This window comes from Onychomys torridus, chromosome 1, assembly GCF_903995425.1.
Source record: "Onychomys torridus chromosome 1, mOncTor1.1, whole genome shotgun sequence".
Lineage (NCBI taxonomy): Eukaryota > Metazoa > Chordata > Mammalia > Rodentia > Cricetidae > Onychomys > Onychomys torridus.
The window spans coordinates 88,132,344-88,155,793 of NC_050443.1; the positions used below are offsets into that span (position 1 = coordinate 88,132,344).

General features: G+C 42.6%; 1 protein-coding gene and 1 pseudogene across 2 annotated transcripts; one reads left to right on the forward strand and one right to left on the reverse strand.

The window, feature by feature from the left end:
• Window positions 1–203: 203 nt before the first annotated feature.
• Window positions 204–18,845, forward strand: Wee1 (WEE1 G2 checkpoint kinase). 2 transcript variants are annotated; one of them, XM_036175322.1, is made up of 11 exons: window positions 204–1,116; window positions 2,434–2,639; window positions 4,143–4,203; window positions 4,444–4,616; window positions 4,979–5,100; window positions 8,197–8,343; window positions 12,050–12,145; window positions 12,949–13,034; window positions 14,166–14,336; window positions 14,587–14,732; window positions 17,513–18,845. In XM_036175322.1, exons 1-11 carry the CDS (start codon window positions 538–540, stop codon window positions 17,667–17,669), a joined length of 1,944 nt encoding a protein of 647 aa, XP_036031215.1. In that variant the 5' UTR covers window positions 204–537; the 3' UTR covers window positions 17,670–18,845. The 2 variants fall into 2 exon arrangements, with proteins under 2 accessions (XP_036031215.1, XP_036031221.1); XM_036175328.1 differs by lacking the exon at window positions 204–1,116 and adding an exon at window positions 1,412–1,645.
• Window positions 18,846–19,685: 840 nt separating this feature from the next.
• On the reverse strand, window positions 19,686–20,829 carry LOC118577164 (annotated as a pseudogene).
• Between the last annotated feature and the right edge of the window lie 2,621 nt (window positions 20,830–23,450).

Here is a 23,450-nt window from a genome sequence, read left to right on the forward strand (position 1 = left end):
GCGGGGCTCTGTGCAGTCCAGGCCCGCTGATTGGCCCGCGACGCCACGACCCGCCCAGGACTGGCGGCGCGCCCAGGCTGTGGGGCGTGGCCAGCTAGTTCGCGCCAAAATCGCGTAGCTGGTTCCGCCCCCGCGGGCTACGTCGCGCCCTCCCTGTTTTTTCAAACCCGGGGCTGGGCGGGGATTGGTGGGCTGGGCCGTCACGTGGTTAACGGTCGCGGGAAGCCGCGGAACGCGAACTTGCGGCCGAACTTGCGGAGACCTTCGCCTCGTACCGGGACTGGCCAGTGTCCACTGTCCTGACCGCCCCGCGGCCAGTCGCCGTCGCCGCGTCGGGAGCTTGGAGCGCCTCGGAGCCGCCACCCGGGTGCCGCCGCCGGCTCCGTAGCGCAGGCCTGCTGCAGCCTCGGCCCGGCGCGCCGGATCGCACGTGGCGGACCCGCCCCCTGGGCCAGCCGCGACCTGGACGCCGCCGCCGCCGGCCTGTGCTCGCCTGTCCTCCGCTCTCCCGTGCTCCGCCGGGGCTGCAGCCGGGAAATGAGCTTCCTGAGCCGACAGCAGCCGCCGCCCACCCGCCGCGCCGAGGCCGCCTGCAGCTTGCGGCAGAAGCTCATCTTCGCCCCGGGCAGCGATTGTGAGGAGGAGGAGGAGGAAGAGGAGGAGGAGGAAGGCAGCGGCCACAGCACCGGGGAGGACTCGGCCTTCCAGGAACCCGATTCGCCGCTGCCGTCTGCTCGCAGCCCCGCCGAGGCCGAAGCCGAGCGCCGCCGCTCGCCCGGCGCGGAGCCCAGCAGCCCCGGAGAGCTGGAGGACGACCTGCTGCGGGGCGGCGGCGGCGGCGGCGCGGAAGCGGCGGGCGGCGGCGGCGAGGGCGACTCTTGGGAGGAGGAGGGTTTCGGCTCGTCGTCGCCCGTCAAGTCACCGGCCACCGCCTACTTTCTGGGCCCGTCGTTTTCGCCGGTGCACTGCGGCGGCCCGGGCGATGCGTCCCCGCGGGGTTGCGGGGCGCCGCGGGCCATGGAGGGCCCCTGCTCGCCGCAGCCCGACTATCCAAGCACCCCGCCGCACAAGACTTTCCGCAAGCTGCGGCTGTTTGACACGCCGCACACGCCCAAGGTAAGCGGGGACCTTGGGCGTGTTCCAGGGCCTTTAAAAAAAAAAAAACAGGGGGCCGCGGCGCTGCAGCCGAGCGCGCCGCTGTTGGGGTTCGGTTACATAACCGCCCCCCGCTCGCTGGCCTGCGCCGCCACCAGAAAAAAAAAAAAAAGTTGGCAGCCCCTCTTTTTGGCTCTGCCCTGAAGTTGTCGGTTAAGATTATGTAACTGAACAATGGGCCTGGTCCGTAACTTCTTCATCTTACCAAGGGGCAGGTCCCCGCGGCCCAGGTGGCGCCGTGTGCTGGGGTGCCGGGGTGGTGGTGCGGGCCAGCTGACACTCCGAGCCATATGCCGCCTTTTAAACCCGGTGATCGGGCCTGTAATTTGGGGAGCACGGGTAGAAGGAGTTAGGCTTATTAGAGGGGTTTTGTTTTGTTTTTCTCTCCTCCTCCTGTGCTTGTGGTTTGGGATTATACGGCGTTAGAGAGGCTGCGTTTCCCTTTTGGGGATTCTCTGCGTTTACAGTCATGAAGTCATGATTACAACAGGTAGTTTTTGACTGTCTTTCGGGACTTAGTATTAGGGAAGCTTTGTGTTTATCCCGGGGTTTTCTCTGAGGTTTTGTTGGCCTGTGTGTCAAAATTAGTGTGTCTTAAAGAAGTGTGTGTGTTCAGCACCCGTCCGGAATAACCCGCGAACACATACACTACCACTGGTAATACTTGAGAAGTTAACACACACATCAAAAAATCAAGATCACATACTTCCCCAAATTAAGACGGACATGGCGCCTCTAAGTTTAACACAGAAAGAAGCCTTTTAAAGGGAGCCTGTATTTATTGATTTCCATGCACCCTTAGTCATAAACCTTGAGAATACGTGTGTTTTTGAGCGTTGCTATTTTATTAGCCGGCTTGCCCAAGGCACGTTCCCTCTAGTGGTGAGGGAGGAGTCCAGTGAGGTAGCCTTCAAAACCCTTCTTGAAGTGGATGTGGGGACTTTTTGAGACTGATGACTTTTATTTTTAGAGTGTTGAAAGAACTTGTTAATTTTTAGTCACTATAAGTGTTCCTTTTAAGGTCCAAGAACCGGTTTTTACTTTGCTATCTTTTTCAGATAAGTAGTTAGTATTCAACCTGACCCCTAAGTCAGCCACTGTTTGTTTTACTTGAAATAGAAGGAAGGCTTGTGTGTTCCCACTCCCTTGTTCTTTCTTTCTTTTCCCCGGGTGGGGTAGTGGGATATCTCCCTGCATGGGTTCTTCGTTCACTATGTGGTGCCTCTTAGAAAGGCCATTGGAAGGCTGTATCCTGAAGATTGTCTTTTCCTTTCCTAGAGTTTGCTTTCCAAAGCTCGAGTAATTGATTCCAGCTCTGTTAAACTCCGGGGTGGTTCTCTATTCATGGACACAGAAAAATCAGGAAAAAGAGAATTGGACACACGGCAAACTCCTCATGTGAATATTAATCCTTTTACTCCGGATCCTGTATTGCTTCATTCCTCGGGACGGTGTCGTGGGAGAAAGAGAGCATATTTTAATGAGTAAGCCTCTCGAGTTTGGTTCCTCTATACCCTAAGATGGGTTCCAAGTACTATCAAATTTCAGTTTCTACTGAAGGGCATGAATGAATGTGCTCCGAAAGTTTTCACTTCATCAGCCCTTAGCTCTCAGGAGATAGATAATCTGTGGAAAAGAAGTGGTGTGATCTCTGTGAGTCCAGAGCCAGCCTGGTCTACAGAGCGAGTTCCAGCACAGCCAGAGCTGTTACACAGAGAAACCCTGTCTTGAAAAACAAACAAAACAGAAAGTGGATAAGAAAGGAAAAGAATAAGAAACTGATTCCTGGAGAGATGGCTTAGGTGTTGAGAGCTCCAGATGTTCTTGGGTCTGGTTTTCAGCACCCGGTAGGTGGCTTACAACTAGCTGTAACTGTGTCCAGGGCACCCATTGCCCCTTCTGAGCTTCAGGTACTAGGCATGCATGTGGTGCTCACACATGCAAAGCCCTCCTACAAAAACCTTTTCTTTTTACTTTAAAAAGAAAAAATAAAAAACAACCTTGACCAGGCAGTGGTGGTACACACCTTTAGTCCAAGCACTCGGGCAGAGGCAGGTGGATCTCTGAGTTTGAGGCCAGCCTGGTTTACAAAGCAAGTTCCAAGAAAGCCAGGACTGTTAAACAGAGAAACCCTATCTTGGAAAAAACAAACAAATAAGGCCTAGATTTCTATCCATTATTTATTTCGATGTGCATTGGTGTTTTGCCTGCATGTGTGTGTGAGGATGTTGGATCCTCTGGAACAGTTGTGAGCTGCCATGTTGGTGCTGGGAATTGAACCAGGGTCCTCTGGAAGAGCAGCCAGTACTCTTAACCTATGAGTACTCTCTTCAGCCCCAAGCCTAGATTTCTTGTCAGACATCTAGTGTCAACTAATCTGAGAGAGTTGTTATTATTACATGTATTTATTTTGTGTGTGTGAAGGTCACACATGTGGAGGTTGACTTTAGGGACTTGGTTCTCCTTCCATTGTGTGGGTCCCTCGGGTGTCAAGAGGAGGCTAGAACCCTTAACCCTCTGAGCCAGGGGTTCTCAACTTTCCTAATGCTGTAACCCTTTAATTCAGTTCCTCATATTGTGGTGACCCCAACCATAAAATTATTTTTGTTGCTACTTCATAACTGTAATTTTGCTATTATGAATTGTAATGTAAATGTCTCTGATACGTATTTTACATTACCCCAAGGGGATCTGGAACCACAGGTTGAGAACTGCTGCTTTGAGCTATCTTGATGGCCAGAGATTTGATTTATAAAAGCTTAAATTTTGATCTGTGTAGCAGTAGTCTAGTCAGTGAGCAAGTCTCAGTAGGGATTTTTTTTCATCAGGTTAGTCAATTTAAGGGTTACACAATTAACTATATGCTTTCTTTTTTATTTCTACCCATTGAAAATCCATTTCACTCTATAGTTAGTAGGTAAAGTTTTTAATCTTAAGTTGATGTGTGTTCTGATATATTGGTAAAAATACATGTATTCTTCTTTCAGTTCCTCTGAAGACATGGATGCCAGTGATTATGAGTTTGAAGATGAAACAAGACCTGCTAAAGTAAATAGCTTTTTATGTTTTAGTCAGTTAATATAAGTCTGCATTTTTTGTTGTTGTTGTTGTTGTTTTTTGCCAGAGCTGAGGACCGAACCCAGGGCCTTGCGCTTGCTAGGCAAGTGCTCTACCACTGAGCTAAATCCCCAACCCTGTTTGCATGTTACATAAGCAGCAGAACCTAGATAGAATAATTTTTAAATTTCATATCTTTGTATTATACATGGATCCTCTCCTTTATTACAGAGAATTACAATTACTGAAAGCAATATGAAGTCACGGTATGAAACTGAATTTCACGAGCTGGAAAAAATTGGTTCTGGAGAATTTGGTTCTGTGTTTAAGTGTGTGAAGAGGCTAGATGGATGCATTTATGCCATTAAGCGATCAAAAAAGCCATTGGCTGGCTCTGTTGATGAGTATGTATTAAAATTTTTTTCTTTTGTATTTTGTCTCCTTTGTTATTGATAAACATTAAAGTTGTAGGTAACCAAACACCTAATGCTTTTATTAAGACTAGGTCTCATGTAGCTCAAGCTAGCCTTGGTGAACTCACTATATACTGATGATTTTTGAACTCCCATTCTTCTGCCTCAGTTTCCCTGATGGTAGGGTTACAGTGTGTACTACTATGCCGGTTTGCATAATTCTTAGTTCTCTTACGTCACTTTTTAGCATACTGATAGTTTTCAAAGGTCATATTTACTCTATGGTGCTTTGGATGATTTGATTAAGTCCTGAGTAGAAATGATTTAACATTCTGTTAATATTTTTCTTCTAGGCAGAATGCTTTGAGAGAAGTATATGCTCATGCTGTGCTTGGACAGCATTCCCATGTGGTTCGCTATTTTTCTGCATGGGCAGAAGATGACCATATGCTTATACAGAATGAATATTGTAATGGTAAGTGATGTCATGTTCATTCATAAACTTTTGAGTTTAAAAAATAAACACCACGGGAATATTTATTATGATCTTCCCTAGCTCTCTTTCTCGTGTGTGTGTGTGTGTGTGTGTGTGTGTGTGTGTGTGTGTGTGAGAGAGAGAGATTTTTAAGATACGGTCTTAATGTGTATCCCTGGCCTGAAACTCTTTGTAAACCAGGCTTGCCTTAGACTCACAGAGATCTACATGCTTCTGTCTACCCAATGTGGGGATTAAAGACATGTGCTACCCCACCTGGCTCCCTTTCTCATCTTTATTCCAGAAGAGTAACATGAATTTTAAATTGGAAGCCTCATCCGTTCTGTGGCATCTTCTACATACCTCAGTAGTAGAACTTGTTCTATTTATATGCCTGTCACTCAGTGCTGAGGTTCTTGAGAAGACAGTATACTGGTGGCCTTGCCATGTATAGTTTGTTATTTCCTAGCACACAGCATAGTTTGTGGGCATACAGGAAAGATTATCTTAGTCTGTTGGAGTCTTTGGTTGTACAAGAATAATACGATGAGATGAGGAAATTATAATAAATTGATTTGGTTCTCTGTTTCAGAGGCTAGGCAGTCTAAGAACATGACATCAGCATCTGAGGTCGTCCTTGAGGCTGTATCTTTTCATGTGGAACGTAGGGTTTTCACTGTATATTCTGTATGGAGCTCTATATATGCAGACTAAACTGTCCTCCAATTCACAGAAATCTTCTGGCTTTCTTGAGTGCTGGGATTAAATGCATATGCCACCACTCCTGGCCCTTTTTAGTTATTTTTCAATGGCAAATTTGGTGATGACAGTCCTTTGCTTTGCTGCGCTAGGGTTGAACTGAGAGTCTCTAGAATGCTCTCAAGTGCCCTACCTCTGAGCTATATCCTTAGTTCTTTTTGTATTTTGTTTTGTGACTTGTTTTGCTAAGCAGTTAGCCAGAACTGACCTTGAGCTCACACTCTAGCTAAAGCAGACCTTGGTCTTAAGATATTCCAGCAGGCTTGAACCATAAAGCCAGACTTAATTTAACATTAATCCCTTCTTGAAGGTATAGCCCTCTGACCTATTTACCTTTACTAAGACCCAGCTTCCAACACTTGAACTTTGGGATACATATTCAAATCATAAAGAAGTTTTCAATGAATTTTCACTGCTTTTAGCTTTCACATTTTGTGTGCTTCTAACATAGATGTTAGTTTCTCATAAAAGGACAATGACTCCATTCATCTAAATTTAGCCATTTCTTGAAAATATTCTGAAATCCTGCTTTAGTCTCACCATCTGTCCAGTCTAGTTTACTGCTGGAATTCATTAATGTATCTGTATTAAGTAAGGTTTTAGGTTTTTCAAGACAGGGTTTATCTGTGTATCCCTGGCTGTCCAAAACTCACTATGTAGACTGAGCTGGCCTTAAACTCACAGAGATCCTCCTGCCTCTGACTTGTGAGTGCTGTGATTAAAGGCATGCACCACCACCACCACTGCCCTCTAAGCCTACAGAGTGGGTTGTTTCTATTCTTAAATTATCTCCATAACGATTAGAGAAATGTATGGTTTAGAGGCAGCAGAGATGGCTCAGTGGTTAAGGATGCTTACTGTGCAATAACAAGCACTAGAGTACAAATTGCTGCGTCTATGCAACAAGTTGGGCTTCCTGAATATGCCTCAGACCTCCTCCCCTCCCCCAGCTCCCAGGGAAGCAGAGACAAGAGAATCACTGGGGCTTGCTGGATGGTAGTATAGCTGGGTGAATGAGCCCTGCGATCAAGGAGAGGCGCTGCCTCAAAGAACCCTTTTCTACCTTGCAGATGGACACACATAAGAACATTCACTTACACATACACATATATAAATCTTTGTTAAAAAAAAGATACAGCTGCATGTGGTGGCGCATGCCTTTAATCCTAGCAGAGGCAGGAGGATCTCTGAGTTCGAGGCCAGCTTGGTCTACAAATCAAGTTCCAGGACAGCTAGGGCTATTACACAAAGAAATCCTGTCTCAAAAAAAAAACAAAAAAAAAACAAAAAGAAATGTAGCTGGGTGTGATGGTGGTGTACTCTTTAATTCTAGTACTTGGGAGTCAGAGGCAGATGGATCTTTGAGTTTGTGGCCAATCAGCAGGGCTATATAGAGACCCTGAACCCCCCCCCACAAAAAAAAGAAGAAAAAAAAAAAACAGAAATAAAGGTTTAGAAACATTTGATGGGGGGGTGGGGATTTAGCTCAGTGTTAGAGCGCTTGCCTAGCAAGTGCAAGGCCCTGGGTTCGATCCTCAGCTCCACAAAACAAAACAAAAAAAAACATTTGATGGTAAGGTTTATTCTTGTTCATTTTCATAAATAACTGGTATTCTAATAGTTTATGAATCAATAATGTTGTAGGTAGTAAAGACCTCTTTTTTTTCCTGCTGTAAGTCAGTTTCTTGGTTTATTTAGAGACATGGTCTCACTATGTAGCTCTGGCTGGCCTATAACTTGCTGTGTAGACCAGGCTGGCCTCAGACTCACAGATGCTTGCCTGCTTCTACTTCCAGAGTGCTGAGATTAAAGGTGTGTGTCACCATGCCTTACTCTCGTTCCACTCTTTGGAGGTTTCCCCCTCAGAAAAAAAGAGAAAGGAACTGATGTTTTATTCTGAGAAAGTGAACTGAGTTGTTTGCTGAGGTTAACAAGTTTAAAGAAAATTTAAATCGTGTTTTCTCCTCAGCGCTGAGAATCTAACCTAGGACCTATGCATGTTCAGTAGGCATTGAATCCTGTGCTCTTTTTAGATTTTGAGACTACGTTGGCCAGACAAGCTTTAAACTCATTTTGTAGCCTAACCTGGCCTCAAACTTCTGGTTTTTCTGTCTTAGACTCCCAAATAGCTGGTATTATGTGCCTAAATCACCAGGCCTGGTGTTTAAATTTTACTTTTTATATTTGTTAGTATATTTCATACTAAATAATAAAAGTTGTTCAATGTAGAGAGAAGGGAAATAAAGAAGTTTTATAAATTTTAAGAAGGGGAAGTTAACAAAAATGTTGATTTTTTTTTTTTTTTTTTTTTTTTTTTTTTTTTTCTGTCTTTGTTAGGTGGGAGTTTAGCTGATGCCATAAATGAGAACTACAGAATCATGAGCTACTTTACTGAAGGGGAGCTGAAGGATCTGCTTTTGCAAGTCGGCCGGGGCTTGAGATACATACACTCAATGTCTTTGGTTCACATGGATATAAAACCTAGTAAGTATTCCAGATACCTGACTGTGCAGAACCTGAATATTGGGAATAAATTACTTCATTGTAGCAATATGAGAACATCTTCCTACTTTTCATTGATTACTTACTAGTATTATTTTATGATGGGAGGAATAGGCACACACACACACACACACACACACACACACACACTAATAGTTGATTCATTTAAACTGGTATCTGTTTGAGGATCATACTGTGTGTCTGGTTATATCATTTTCCTTTTTCAGGCTTCACCCTTCTACTTTTTTAAATAGATAACTTATTTTTATTTTCTGTTCATTGGTATGTCTGTGAGGGTGTCAGAAGCCCTGGAACTGGGTTTATTACAGATGAGAGCTGCCATGTGGGTGCTAGGAATTTAACCTGATTCTCTGGAAGAGCAGCTAGTGCTCTTAACCACTGAGCCATCTCTCCAGCCCTTCTACTTCTTAAAAATGACAAGACTTAATCCTACAGATACACTTCTGTGTTTTACTGGTTGCTTTCTTGTATTTTTAGCTTCTGTCTTTCTTATATTTCCTATAAATTGGAAGTTAGAAGGGCTGATGAATTCAAATTAATCATTGCAGGCAAGGTGCTATTCTTAAAAACCAGCAACAACAAAAACCAATTAGCTGGCAGTGGTGGCACTTTAATCCCAGCACTCAAGGCAGAGGTAGGTGGATCTCTGGGTTTGAAGCCAGCCTGGTCTACAGAGCGAGTTGCAGGACAGCCAGGGCTGTTACACAAACCCTGTGTGTGTGTGTGTGTGTGTGTGTGTGTGTGTGTGTGTAATAAGTAGTTGTTAATTTATATGTATGTATGCATTTGAGTGAATTTATGTGCACCATGTGCCAGCAGGAGCCTTTGGAGACTAGACAAGCATGTTGGATACCCTGGAACTGAAGTCAGAGGCTTTTGTGAGCTACCATGTAGGTGCTGGCACCCAACCCCAGTCCTCTGCAACAGCAGTAAGGACTCTTAACCATTGAGCCATCTCCACATCCCTGGCAACGTTCCTTTTAAATTGAATTTTACAGATAAAAAAATTTATTTTTATTCTAAGGGAGCATGTTGACTTGATAAAATTTCAAGTAGTTTTATACAACTTGTGAGTTGCAGTTAAAATTTTTTCACTTGAGTAAAATTTTTTAAAAGGAAGGAAAAAAACAAATGGAGTGGCATACACCTTTAATACCAGCACTTGAGCGGCAGAGGCAGGAGGATATCTGGAATTTAGAAGCCAAGCTTGGTTTACATAGTTAGTTCCAGGCTAGCCAGGACTGCATAAGTAAACCCCTGTCTCAAAAAGAAGGGAAGGAATGTTTGGACATAGGTATAATGAGACCAGCATCCGTAAAGTTAGGCAATACTACTTTATCTTATATTAAGTAACAAATACAGTGAATCTTTTTTTTTGGTTTTTCGAGACAGGGTTTCTCTGTGTAGCTTTGCGCCTTTCCTGGAACTCACTTGGTAGCCCAGGCTAGCCTCGAACTCGCAGAGATTGGCCTGCCTCTGCTGTCCAAGTGCTGGGATTAAAGGCTAGAAACACTAAGGGACATAAAGTTAATTTTTTGTGTATGGTACTGGGGTTGAAAAAAATCCACATTTAGAAATATCACCATAAATATATTTTCCTATAAAGTGAAACTGCACAGATGGGTAATAATTATGGTGTACTAAAATCAATATTACGTTGATAAATCTGTTAAAATGAAATATGCTGGTCTGAAGAAATGGGTCAGTGGGTAAAAGGTGCTTGCTCTGCAGGCATGAGGACCAAAGTTCAGATCTTTGATATGTGTGTAAAAGCTGAGTGCAGAAGTGTGCATCTGTTACCCGCATTTAGGAGTGAGATGAGGACAGACACTGATGGGTCCTGGGAACTTGAGGACTAGCCAGTATAGTCAAAACCAAAAGTTTGTGGTGCAGTGAGAGACCTTATCTTATAAAGTAAGATGGAAAGGATGAAGGAAGACATCTGACATCAATTTCTGGCCCACATACCCATATGTCATACATCAATATACCAAATAATAAATCTGCCACTCAAACTTATGTCAGTTATGAGGTTAGTTTTAAGAGAAAGAAGAAGGCCAGGCGGTGGTGGCGCATGCCTGTAATCCCAGCACTCAGGAGGCAGAGGCAAGTGGATCTCTGTGAGTTCGAGGCCAGCCTGGTCTACAGAGATAGTCCGGGACAGGCTCCAAAGCTACAGAGAAATCCTATCTCGAAAAACCAAAAAAAAAAGAAGAAGAAGAAAAAAAAAGTATTGGCCAGACAGTGGTGGCACATGCCTTTAATCCTAGTACTTAGGAGGCAGAGGCAGAGGCAGGTGGATTTCTGTGAGTTTGAGGCCAGCCTGCTCTAAGCAAGTTCCAGGACAGGCTCCAAAGCTACACAGAGAAACCCTGTCTCCAAAAAAAAAAAGAAGAAGAAGTATTGTTTGTAGTAGGAAACAGTGTTGGGTGTAGGTACTGCATGGTAGCTAAATGACCCATTCTTCCATTCCAGCCTGATAGCATTAGTTTAAAATTAAGTTGTTAGAACTGAAGAGAGATTGACTGGTAGTTGAAGAACTCTTGCTCTTGCAAAGAACCCAGCACCCACGTGATGGTTCACAACCATCCCTAATTCCATTTGCAGAGGAGCCAATGCCTTGTTCTGACCTCTGTGGGCAATGAGTGTACACATGGTGCGCATACATACATGAAGGCAAAAATATACATTCATAAAATAAAATTAGTAAATCTAAAATAAGACTAGTGGGCCCTTATTTGTAGCATTAAATTACTGTTAGCTTTTGTATTATTTTCTAAGTTAATAGAATACTGAAGATTAATATATGGGCAAAAGGGTCTTATGCAGTGACTCCCAAATGTTTAGAAGTCAGTGCTAGATTAAAATTAAAAAGGTGACTTTAATCCCAGCACTTGTGAGGCAGAGGTAGGTGGATCTCTTGAGAGTTTGAGGCTAGCCTGGTCTACAGAGTGAGTTCCAGCACAGGCTCCAAAGCTATACAAGAAACCCTGTCTCAAACAAAACCTGGGGCTGGAGAGGTGGCTCAGAGGTTAGGAGCACTGGCTGCTCTTCCAGAGGTCCTGAATTCAATTCCCAGACAACCACATGGTGGCTCACAACCATCTGTAGTGAGATCTGATGTCCTTTTCTGGCATAAAGATATGCATGCTGATAGAGCACTGGATAGATATATATATCTTTAAAAAAAAAAAAAAAAACAACTAAATCTATGTGTATTCCCCAGGCATGCATCCTCATCTTTATCCCTTGAGGTTGCTATTCACATTAAGATTGGAGTAGAATGTAATAATCTGCATTTTTTTTTTTTTTAAGGCTTTCCGGGTGATTTCTTTTGATGGTTGTTTAGTTTTCTCCTTGTACCATATAGCTTCTGAGGATTGAACTCAGGTTGTCAGTTAAAAAGTGGCTTTACCCACTCACTAGCTTTATGAATTTTGGTGGTTTTTTTGTTTGTTTGTTTTTGTTTTTCAAGGTGGGGTTTTTCTGTGTAACAGCCCTGGCTGTCCTGGAGCTTGATTTGTAGACCAGGCTGGCCCTGAGCTCACTGAAATCTACCTGCCTCTGCCTGAGTACTGGGATTAAAGGCATGCACCACCATACCTGGCTCTCTTGGTAATTTTATATTTGGCCTTGTTTGTTAAATATGGTTATTATAACTCAACAGGTAATATTTTCATATCTCGAACCTCAATCCCGAATGCTGTCTCTGAGGAAGGAGATGAAGATGACTGGATATCCAACAAAGTTATGTTTAAAATAGGTAAAACTATCTTGTTAACTGTTATGATAACAGGGGTTGGTGTGTGTGCAGGTGTAGGATGGGCATGGCAGGCATGCACGAGCAACAGAGCATGTATGGATGTTAGAGGACAGGCTTAGGTGGTAGTCCTATGTTCTATCTTGTTTCACGTTGGGTCTTTTGTTGGTGCACTGCTTTGCCTAGCTGGCCTGTGAACTCCTGGGATTTTCCTGTCTCTGCCTCCCATCTCGAGGTAGTTCTGGGTTTGCAGACATGTGTTCCTGCGCTGACTTTTAGATGGGTTCTGGGGATCTGAATTCTGGTCCTTTCTCTCAATAAAATCAAGTACTTTATCCACTGAGCCATCTCCATAACCCTCTTTTTGAGTGTTTGCCTTAATGTAAATGCACCATGTATATGCTTGGTGCCCGAAGAGGCCAGAAGAATCATCCCCAGGGACTTAAGTAACAAGTAGTTGTGAGCTACTATGTGCATGCTGGGAACTGAACTTTGGTCCTTGGAAGAGCAGCAAGTACTCTAGCTGTTGAGCCATCTTCTCTCCAGCCCATATACTATACTATACTATACTATACTATACTATACTATACTATATTTTGAGACAAGGTTTCATGTATCCCAGGTGTATGCTTCCTTGAACTTATTATATAGCCCAGATAGCTCAGGATCCTCCTGCCTCTACCCTGAGTCCTAGAATTAAAGTATATGTTGTCATAGCTGGTTTATGTAGTTACAAATACCAAGCTTTGTGCATGCTGGGTAAATACTCTGCTAACTGAGCTACTGTGCTTTTCTAATATGTCTAGGTGATCTTGGGCATGTGACAAGAATCTCTAGTCCACAAGTTGAAGAAGGTGATAGTCGTTTCCTAGCAAATGAAGTTTTACAAGAGGTAATTTATTTTTCCTTGGTTTATAGTATTTGCTTTGTTGTCAGAAGACTGATTTCAGATATGTTGAAAATTAAGCAACTAGTAGACTAAAAGTAGAAAATCTGAACCATCACTGAGGGATATTTAATCTGGCAAGGATTCTGATGGCATTAAAAGTTGTTCCAGGGGCTGGAGAGATGGATGGCTCAGAAGTTAAGAGCACCGACCTTCCAGAGGTCCTGAGTTCAATTCTCAGCACCCACATGGTGGCTCACAACCATCTGTAATGAGATCTGGTGCCCTCTTCTGGCCTGTAGTCCTACATGCTGTATATACAATAAATAAATACATCTTTTAAAAAAAAAAAAGAGTTGTTCCATTTACACTACCAGTGGAACTTCAAAGTTACATAAGCCTTTCTTTTTCTTTTCTTTCTTTCTTTTTTAAAAAGATTTATTTATTTATTTATCCATTCATTCGTTTGTTTGTTTATTTATTGTGTATACAGCATATATGACTGCAGGTCAGATGAGGGCATCAGATCTCATTACAGATGGTTGTGAGCCACCATGTGGTTGCTGGGAATTGAACTCAGGACCTCTGGAAGAGCAGTCAGTGCTCTTAACCTTTGAACCATCTCTCCAGCCCGCATAAGCCTTTCTAAAGACCAAACTGTCATTATATTGTATTTAAAGTCACATTTCCACTGACCCAGAATTTTCAGCCCCAGAAGTTTTTTCTATACAAATCATCATGTATACATAGAGAACAATGTGAAAATGTTGTATTTACTAAGGAAGTGAAAGGTAAATTATGACACACTGAGTTATATAAAATCTAATTAGTCTCCTTGCTCTTCTCTCCATGCACATTGTCTACATATTCATCCCCAAAGGCATGATACTTGCTTATGAGCATGTCATTGGGCAACTGATAAAGTAGCATCTATTTCTAGATATGTATTTAACCCCTCCCCCAGTTTATTATTTGTAATTAAAAAAAAAACCTTCATCTTCCTAAATTTAGCAGCTTATTTTCTGAATAGATGCTTAAATTGAAAAGATTTTTAATGTGATTTTACATAGACCATAATGGTGTGCAATATTTTATTTTGACCATTATCTTAATTTTTTTCTCTTTTAAATTTTACAGAACTATAGTCATCTACCAAAAGCAGATATTTTTGCCCTTGCTCTCACAGTCGTATGTGCTGCTGGTGCTGAACCCCTTCCCAGAAATGGAGACCAGTGGCATGAAATCAGGCAGGGTCGATTACCTCGGATTCCACAAGTGCTTTCCCAGGAGTTGACAGAGTTGCTAAAAGTGAGTGGTGTTTTGTATGTGAAGTACTCTAGTAACACCTCAACATTTCACTAAGTTGTCGTCCTTTGTTTGTTTGGGATTTGTAGAGATAGAGTTCCTGTAGCTCTGACTGTCCAGGGAACTATGTAGATCAGGCTGGCCTTGAACTCAGAGTTCTGCCTGCCTCTGCTTCCTGAATGCTGGGAATAAAGGCCTCCACGCTCAGCCATAAGTAGTCGTTTTTAACCACAGTTTTGCTTCTGTTTCTCAGGTTATGATTCATCCTGATCCGGAAAGAAGGCCTTCGGCAATGGTGCTGGTGAAACATTCAGTCTTGCTGTCTGCATCTAGAAAGAGCGCAGAGCAGTTACGAATCGAATTGAATGCTGAAAAATTCAAAAATTCTCTTTTGCAGAAGTAAGGAGGGTTTTTTGTTTTGTTTTGTTTTGACTCTGTCATTCTCATTGGTGCTCAAATTTTGAGAGCTCATTTAGGGTTTTGTCAAACTTTGTAATCATGTGCTTTAAGAATATTAAGTGGGATTGGGGCAAGGGCTCAGGTTGGTAAGATTTTTCCCACATAAACACCAAGACCTGAGATTTTAAAAGGTTTGTTACCATCCCACTTGTAAGAAGCTGGGCACAGAATCTTGTGTCTGTAATCTCAGTGCTGGAGAGGCAGAAACAGGTGGGGTCCCTACTGAATTCAGTCCCCAGCTCTAGATTCAGTGAAAGAGGGCTGGAGAGATGACATCAATTAAGAGTACTGGCTGCTCTTGCAGAGGACTGAGGTTCAATTCCCAGCACCACATTGGAGGTTCACAACTGTTTGTGACAAGTGCCTTGCTTGCTAAAACATCTCACCTGCTTGGTAAAATGGTTTTTATGTTTGACTTGAGGGTCTTGGCAGTTTCAGAAAGCTGGTTGCAAATATAAAGTTGATTTAAAAAAAAGTTTTATTTGTATATATTGTATGCGTACATGTACCCATTTGTACAGAAACTGAAGGTGAATGTCAGTTGTCTTCTCTCTCCCCTGTAACATTCCCCTTCAATTTTTTTTCCTGCTCTTCATCAAGACAGGGTTTCTCTGTGTAACTCTGGCTGTCCTGGAACTCCCTGTGTAGACCAGGCTGGCCTCAACTCAGAGATCCACCTGCTTCTACTCCTTTCTGCCTCTACAATTAAATTTATGTACCACTCTAACAGGCCTAATTTTTGAAATTAGGATCTCTCATTGAACCTGGAGCTTGCCAGCTCAGCTAGACTGGCTGTCTGACAAGCCCTTAGGGTTCTCCTGTCTCTGCCTCCCAGCTCTGGGATTACAGCTTGTGCTATCACACCTATACTGCTTCTCACCCTCAGAGGTCAGGTCCATATCTGTGGCTCTACCACTGAGCTAAATAAATCTTCAAACCCACTCTGCCTTCTGTGTGGGTGCTGGGGGTCCTCATGCTTATTTTTTAAAATTACATTTCATTTATTTTGTGTGTGTGCATGCACATGCCATGTTTTGATCCTTCTACCATGTGGATTCTGGTGAACAAAACCCAGGTTGTCAGACTTGGTGGCAGGTATCCTCATTGATGAGCCTTGTCACCAGCCCTGGGTATGGCATTCCCATATAATAGCATCCCCTGCACCTCAGTGCTAGGGATTGAACACAAGGCCTTTTTCTGTGCTAGGCAAGTTCTGTAGCATTGAACTATACCCCTCATCCTTTTTACTTTTTGAAGTAGTATCTCATCATATAGTCTATGCTGGCCTCAAACTCAGTATGTAGCCAAGGCTAGCCTTGAATTCTTCCCTCTATTCCTCTAACCTCACTCCTTAGTACTGGGATGATAGGCATTTGCCATCATGCTCAGCCTGTTTCTTTTTTGAAATGGAATTCGGGCTGGAGAGATGGCTCAGAGGTTAAGAGCACTGCTTGCTCTTCCAGAGGTCCTGAGTTCATTTCCCAGCAACCACATGGTGGCTCACAACCATCTGTAATGAGATCTGGTGCCCTCTTCTGGCCTACAGTCATACATGCAGACAGAACACTGTATACATAATAAATAAATAAATCTTTTTTAAAAAAAGGGTTGGGGATTTAGCTCAGTGGTAGAGCGCTTGCTAGGCAAGCACAAGGCCCTGGGTTCGATCCTCAGCTCAAAAAAAAAAAAAAATGGAGTTCATCTAGCCCTTGAATTACCTTGAAGTTACTATATGGAAGAGGCTGACATTGAACACCTTCTAATTCAGTTTGCTATCATTTTTACTCTAACTTGAAGAGGTTTGATGTTAAATATAAGATTTTTATACTTAAATTCTAAAAATTATACATTTTGTCTTTGATATAAATTGAAGTGTAATTTGAAATTATTTAAGACCCGAAGTCCTTAATAACATCTTTATTGTTTAATTCTGAAAGTACAAGTCATAAATTTGAGTATATAAGCTAAAACTCTGTGTTATATTTTTCTGTTTCTCAGTTGCATCTCAGATGATTGATAGTATGTGAATATTTAATGACAATCGTCCTAGTTAGGGTTACTATTACTATGATGAAACACCATGACCAAAACAACTTGGGGAGCAAAGGGTTTGTTTGACTTACATATCACAGTCCATTGAGGGAAGTCAGGCAGGATCTCAAAACAAGGGCAGGCACCCAGAAGTGGGAACTGATGCAGAGGCCATGGAGGAGTCTTGCTTTCTGGTTTACTCCTCATGGCTTGCTCATTCTGCTTTTATTGTTTGTGTGTTGGTTTGTTTTGTTTTTGTTTTTCAAGATAGGGCTTTTCTGTGTAACAGTCCTGGCTGTCCTGGAACTCACTCTGTAGACCAGGCTGGCCCTGAACTCACAGAGATCCACCTGCCTCTGCCTCCCGAGTGCTGGGATTACAGGCATGCGCCACCACCTGGCTCAGCCTGCTTTTTTATGGAACCCAGGACCACCAGCCCAGGGAGGTGCCACCACCCACAACAGGCTGGACCCTCCCCCACCGATTACTAATTAAGAAGCAGGCTTGCCCACAGCCTGATACTGTATTTCCTCAGTAGAGGCTCCTTCCTGTCTGATGACCCTAGCTTATGTCAAGTTAGCATAAAACTAGCCAGCACAGCAATTCTGTTTGTATTTGGCCTCTTAGACTTTTTCCATAGGATTAATACAGTAGGTAAATTAAATGTCTTGCTTTTTTTATTTTTGTAGAGAACTCAAGAAAGCCCAAATGGCAGCCAAAGTTGCAGCTGAGGAACGGGCACTCTTCACGGATCGGATGGCCACTAGGTCCACCACCCAGAGTAATAGAACTTCTCGACTTATTGGAAAGAAAATGAACCGCTCTGTCAGCCTAACTATATACTGAACTGCTCGCATTCCCCATTGCCCCCCCCCCCCCCCCAAAAAAAAAAAACTGTGACAAGAGGAAGCTAGGTTGAAAATCACTGCTAGAATCCGCTTTGCATTTACTTGTCCGTTGGGATCAGTAGTTTTCCTGAAATGCCTTGTAGGACTTAAGTGAATTACAGTTGAGAGCTACATTCTGACTTGGCTATGTCAGGCTTGTGTCTCATTTTCCCGTCTGTTTCATGTAGGATGTCAGTCACTGTTGGATGTTCCACAGCCTTTGCAGGGTTAACCACTGTGGGGGTGTGCTGCTTATCATTCACTGTTGCAGTGTAATGAAAGGTATCTTTCCTTGTTACAACCCTTAGGAAGGACTCAAGGGCTTTACTAGGAACATCCTCTCCCTTCAGAAAGGGAGACGCTCAGAGACTAGTACTACTCAGCCTCCGATGTACCTGTGTCAGTCCATGTCTCTTTTTTCTATTGTGAATTGTACTTGTATATCCGACTGGGAGCACTTTAGGCATCGTGTGCACCATGGAATGGTCATTCTGTGGGCCTTGCCTTGTGAATTTGCTGCTATTTTAGTTTCCTCTTGCTGTAAAACTAGCATTAAACAATCATTGTTGTTAATAGGCTTTCTTTCAAAACAATTATGTGAACTATGTAGCTGCTCGTCATGAAAAGCAGCTTTGCCTTTTTTCCTTTGGACTTTGAAGCTAGTGCATTGAAAAAGTGCACCTATCCCCTCCTTGTTTGAATGCTGTATTAATGTAGTATAATTATTACTGGTTTTGTAATTTTTTCTTATAATGTCCTTCTCTGACTTTAAAACATGTTTCCTTCCTCCTGTCAAGTCTTGTACTTGGTTGTAAGGTTAGCCTATTTTTAAATGTTTCTCCTGGTTTCTCTTCAATATTTGTATATATAAACCGATCTTGGTAATACTGTACATAGCTGTTTGAAATGCCAGAATGACTTCTGACTATTCCAAGTTTTACACAAAATACATTTTACCTGTGATTAGCCATTCGACTAACAAGGTGTGGCTCATAGATGTTGCCCTCCAAAAGGAAAAAAATATGTCTCATTTGTTTTCCTATTAACTTTTGGTCTGAAAAACATTTGCACTTGTCTGTTTGACTTGTGTTATATTAACATTGGTGTATTAAAAGTCGCTCTGTGCTTACCTTAATTGTCTAAATCTTCATGGTGCTTGTTTTCTATTTTATATCCCTCACTGCTACATTACAAAATATACGACATGCCGTCTAAAGTGATAAGAACAGAGTGGGCTTCCCTCTTTGTTGCTGGCTCTTTGAAATAGGTTTTCACCTTAAAACCCAGGGTGGCCTGAAACTTAGCTCTCTCTCTTCAGTGCTGGACTTCAAACCTAATGCCTGTTTTGATGGGATGTGGAGCTTACTGGCTCTTTAATGATGTGCTTTAGTCCATGTTAGTTATATCTTGAGAGTCCATGAGAGTTTTGAATGTTTTTATCAGTATACATGATATATTTAAGCATATTGCATGTTCTTGCATGTGACACTAGAAATGAGGTATAATTTATAAAAAAGTTCAGGTAAAGTGGATAAAATATGTGTAATTCATATCTTTCTAACTAGACTGACGTGTGTGTGTGTGTGTGTGTGTGTGTGTGTGTGTGTGTGTGTGTGTGTGTTTGCACACAATGAAGACAACCCCGGGGCCTTGCCCTTGCTAAATGCTCCTTTAAAAAAAACAAAACAAAAAAAAATAACCATACATCTTTTTATTGTTAAGTCAAAGAGGTATCAAAATTAAAAGCAAAACTTACAAGGTAAGACTTAACAAAACTACTAAGGAGCATCAAAGAAAGTGAAAATGGAACTAGGCACAGGGCAATTATGAATCAATGAAACAGGAAGAATTAGGAGAGGGCAAACAGTGAGAATGTACTGAAGTTCTAGGGGAGAGGATCTGCTGTGACTTGGATCTCTCACAAGCGCCTAGGCAAATGAATAATGGGGTGAGATTTCTAAACTCCACTATGTGCTTAAGAGTCATCCTCTCCATTGGCGCTGTCTGTCATCCTCTCCTTCCTCAGCCTCTTTTTCATCATCCTTGATCAACTCCAGCTGGTCATCCCCCATCTTCATTGTCATCATCATCCAGCAGGTCACCCTCCTCAGCAGTCATCTGCTCCTGCCTCGGACTCCATCTTCACATTAGTCTCATCTGTTCACAGAGGCACTGCTCTGCTCTTCTTCAGACTTCATTCTTCATCTCTACTGGGGATGAGAAGGACAAGTCTGCTTGCTTGCTTGGTTCTTTTTCAATTTTCTCCAGGCTTTCCAGCAGAGAATCCACTTTCTGCTTTATCTAAGTCAACTCCTTCTTAATAGCCTGAAGGTCATCACCTTTCAACTTTCCGGACTTGGATGAAGATCCCCGTTGTCCACTCTTCGAATTGAATCCACTTTTCCCCCTTGGAGAGGTGTTTCCAGAAGCGCGCTGGCGTTTAGAAGGCACCACAGCTCGGGCAATAGGAGGAGGAGGAGGAGGAACACGTGCTGGGTAACTGTACATCCTGTCATAATAATCCCGTTGAAAGTCACAGTCCAAATCAAATGAGGAGCCGTACATCTCCGCTGCAGATCATTTCACACCTGCTTTTCCTCGGTTCACTTTTGGCTCTGCAGCCAGATTAATATCTGAAACCTGGCCAGCAATCATTCTTCCATCCTCTCCAGCTACAGCAGCCCGAGCACTAAATGCTCCTTCTAAACACCCAGCCCAGTTTACTTTTATTTAAAGATTTTATTTGTGTTTATGTTTTGTCTGCATGTGTGTATGTAAACCATGTCTGTGCCTGGGGCCTGTGGAGAGATCAGAAGAGGGCATCAGATCCAGCAGGTGATCATGAGCTATGATGTTGGTGCTGGGAATGGAAATGGTCCTCTGCAAGTGCTGCAAATGCTCTTAACTGCTGAGCAATCTCTCCAGCGGTTTTTGATAGTTTAAAAATACTTATTTTGGCTAGGCAGTGGTGGCGCATGCCTTTAATCACAGCACTTGGGAGGCAGAGGCAGGTGGATCTCTGAGCTCAAGGCCAGCCTGGCTCCAAGACAGCCAGGGCTACACAGAGAAACCTGCCTGGAAAACAAAACAAAACCCCAAAATGTACTTTGTGTGGGCATGTTGAGAGGTAAATGCATGCTATGGCACATGTAGGGAGCAGAGGACAACTTGTGCAGGTCTCTTCTTCCACTGTGGGATTGACCTTAGATTATCAGGTTTGGCAGCAAGTGCCTTTACTCACTGAGCCATCTCCGGAGCCCTAATGGCATGTTTTGTTTTGTTTTGATTTTTGACAAGGCTTTGCTTTGTCATTCAGACAAATTTCAAGACCCTTTTCTTAACCTCAGTGCTGAATTAGGAGTATTTGTCACTATGCCTGGTCCTATGGCATCTGAAGCTAATTTTAGAGCTGGATGTGGTAGCTAGGCCTGAGTTCTTCTAAGGAGGGGAAGGAAGGAAGGTTGTCTTCAGTTCAAGGCCTGCTTGGGTTCCACAGTGATCTCTAGGTTAATCTGGGCAAAGTGTAAGAATGTAAAAACAAAACATAGAGCTGTGAGAGGTAGATGGATACATTAAATAAAAGCTGGTTGGTTTATGAAAGACTGAAGAAGCAGAAGAGATGGCCCACCCTTGTAAGAGCACTTGGGAAGGCTGAATGAAGCAAGAGGATGGATACAAGTTGGAAGCCAGATTGGCTATTTAGCAAGATTTTGTCTCAACAGAAGAAAGGTATACAAAGTGGATAGGCCAGGCATAGTGTCTCAACTCCTTTAAACCCAGCACTTGGCAGTGGCAGATGGATTTTTGTGAGTTTGACACCAGCCTGGTCTATATAGTGAGTTCCAGGCCAGCCAGAACTACACAGACACGTCTCAGAAGCAAGAAAAATTGGATATTTGGTTTCTGTTTTGATCATTTTAAGTTTCCAAAGTACATTTTTCTAGTACACTAGCTTCAAAGAAACATCCAAGGTGGTTTTTTTTTTTGTTTTTTTTTTTTTTTTTTCTAGAGCTGAGGACCGAACCCAGGACCTGTGCTTGCCTATAGGCAAGCACTCTACCACTGAGCTAAATCCCCCAACCCCATATTTAAGTATTTTTCATTAAGATTTGTGGTAACATTTCACACTTTTAACAGTGTTAGCTTGAGTATTAAAAAATCTGATATTTAATATACAAAGGGAAATCTTGTTTTGTTTTTCAGGAAACCTTTCTCTGTAGCTTTGGAGCTTGTCCTGGAACTCACTCTGTAGACCAGGGTGGCCTCAAACTCACAGATATCCTTCTGCCTGTGCCTCCTGAATGCTGGGATTAAAGGTGTGTGCCACTACTATCCTACTCAGAAAATTTTAAGCCATCTGAAAGTTGCTAAGAGTTGTGCTTAGATTCAACGTAAGATACTTTGAGTCATTTTTGTCTCTAAGAAGTAGAATAAGACCAGTAAAAATTAGTTTTGGGGCCTGGCTGGATGGTTTACCACCAAGCATGGTGACCTTAGCTCCATCCCTCAGATCCACATGGTAGAAGAACCCACTCATCCTGTGACCTTCACCTGCATGGCCTGCCACGTGTATGGGCACACATAAATAGATGAGTGTAATTTTTTAAATTTAAATATATGGTTGGAGATGGTTCAACAGTTAAGAGCACTTATTGCTCTTGCAGAGGACCAGAGTTCATTTCTAATCACTCACACGGCAGCTTACAACTAATCTATAGCTCCAGATCCAGGGCATCCAATGCCCTCTTTGGATCTCTGGCCACTAGGTGCACACGCATGGTGCACATACATGTGTGTAGGCAAAACACTCATTAGTTTTATGTGATTATTTTTCCTGCATGCATGTATGTACACATGTATGCTTGATGCCTGTGGAAATCAAAAGGGTGTCGGATCACCTGGAATTTGAGTTAACAGACGGTTGTAAACTACCATGTGGGTTCTTGGAATCAAACCTGGTTCTCTCTGCAAGAGCAATAAATGCTCTTAACCACTGAAGCAATGTCTCCAACCCCCTAAAAAAATGTTTTGTTTTGTTTTTAAATAGTATTTGCTTACTAGGGACTCGGGATAAGTTACAGGAGATTCATGGATATACATAATAACAAAATGTGTTGTCCATGTTAGTGTGGTTGGGTAAGGTATCTTGAGTAATTAAAAAAATGTGAAATTATCAAAAATGTATTTAGATGCAAAGTGCTATTGCTGTTTGGGGCAGATATTTACCATTGATAAACTTTTGAAGGCTGATTTTAATAAAAACCAAAAGTGGTTGGGAGGAGGATTCAATATAATTCACTGCAATATTAAAACTGTTACTTTATTTTGCCAGAAAAAAATTTATGCTAAGATATGAGCATATTTTTAATCAGTGAGCTAATGTCTTTACATTTTTTAAATTGTATTTATTTGGGGCTGGAGAGATGGCTCAACAGCTAAGAGCACTGGCTGTTCTTCCACATGGTGGCTCACAAACACCTGTAATGAGATCTGTCAGCCTCTTCTGGCCTGCAGTCATACATGCAGGCAGAACACTGTATGTGTAATAAATAAATAAATTTTAAAAAATTCTATTATTTGTTTTGTGGGCTGGGTAGTGCTCATGTACCTTGATGTGCCTGTGGAGGACAGAGGACATCCTTCAGGAATCAGTACATTTTCTCTATCTTGTACGTCCTGGAGATTGCTCTCAGGTCTCCAGGCTTGGCAGTGAGCACCTTTACCCACTGAACCATCTTAC

Coding starts and splice junctions, on each gene's coding strand:
- Wee1 (XM_036175322.1), top strand. CDS start 538: ATGAGCTTCCTGAGCCGACAGCAGCCGCCGCCCACCCGCCGCGCCGAG. Junction 4,617..4,978: donor TTGGCTGGCTCTGTTGATGA/GTATGTATTAAA, acceptor TTTTTCTTCTAG/GCAGAATGCTTTGAGAGAAG. Junction 12,146..12,948: donor CAAAGTTATGTTTAAAATAG/GTAAAACTATCT, acceptor TAATATGTCTAG/GTGATCTTGGGCATGTGACA.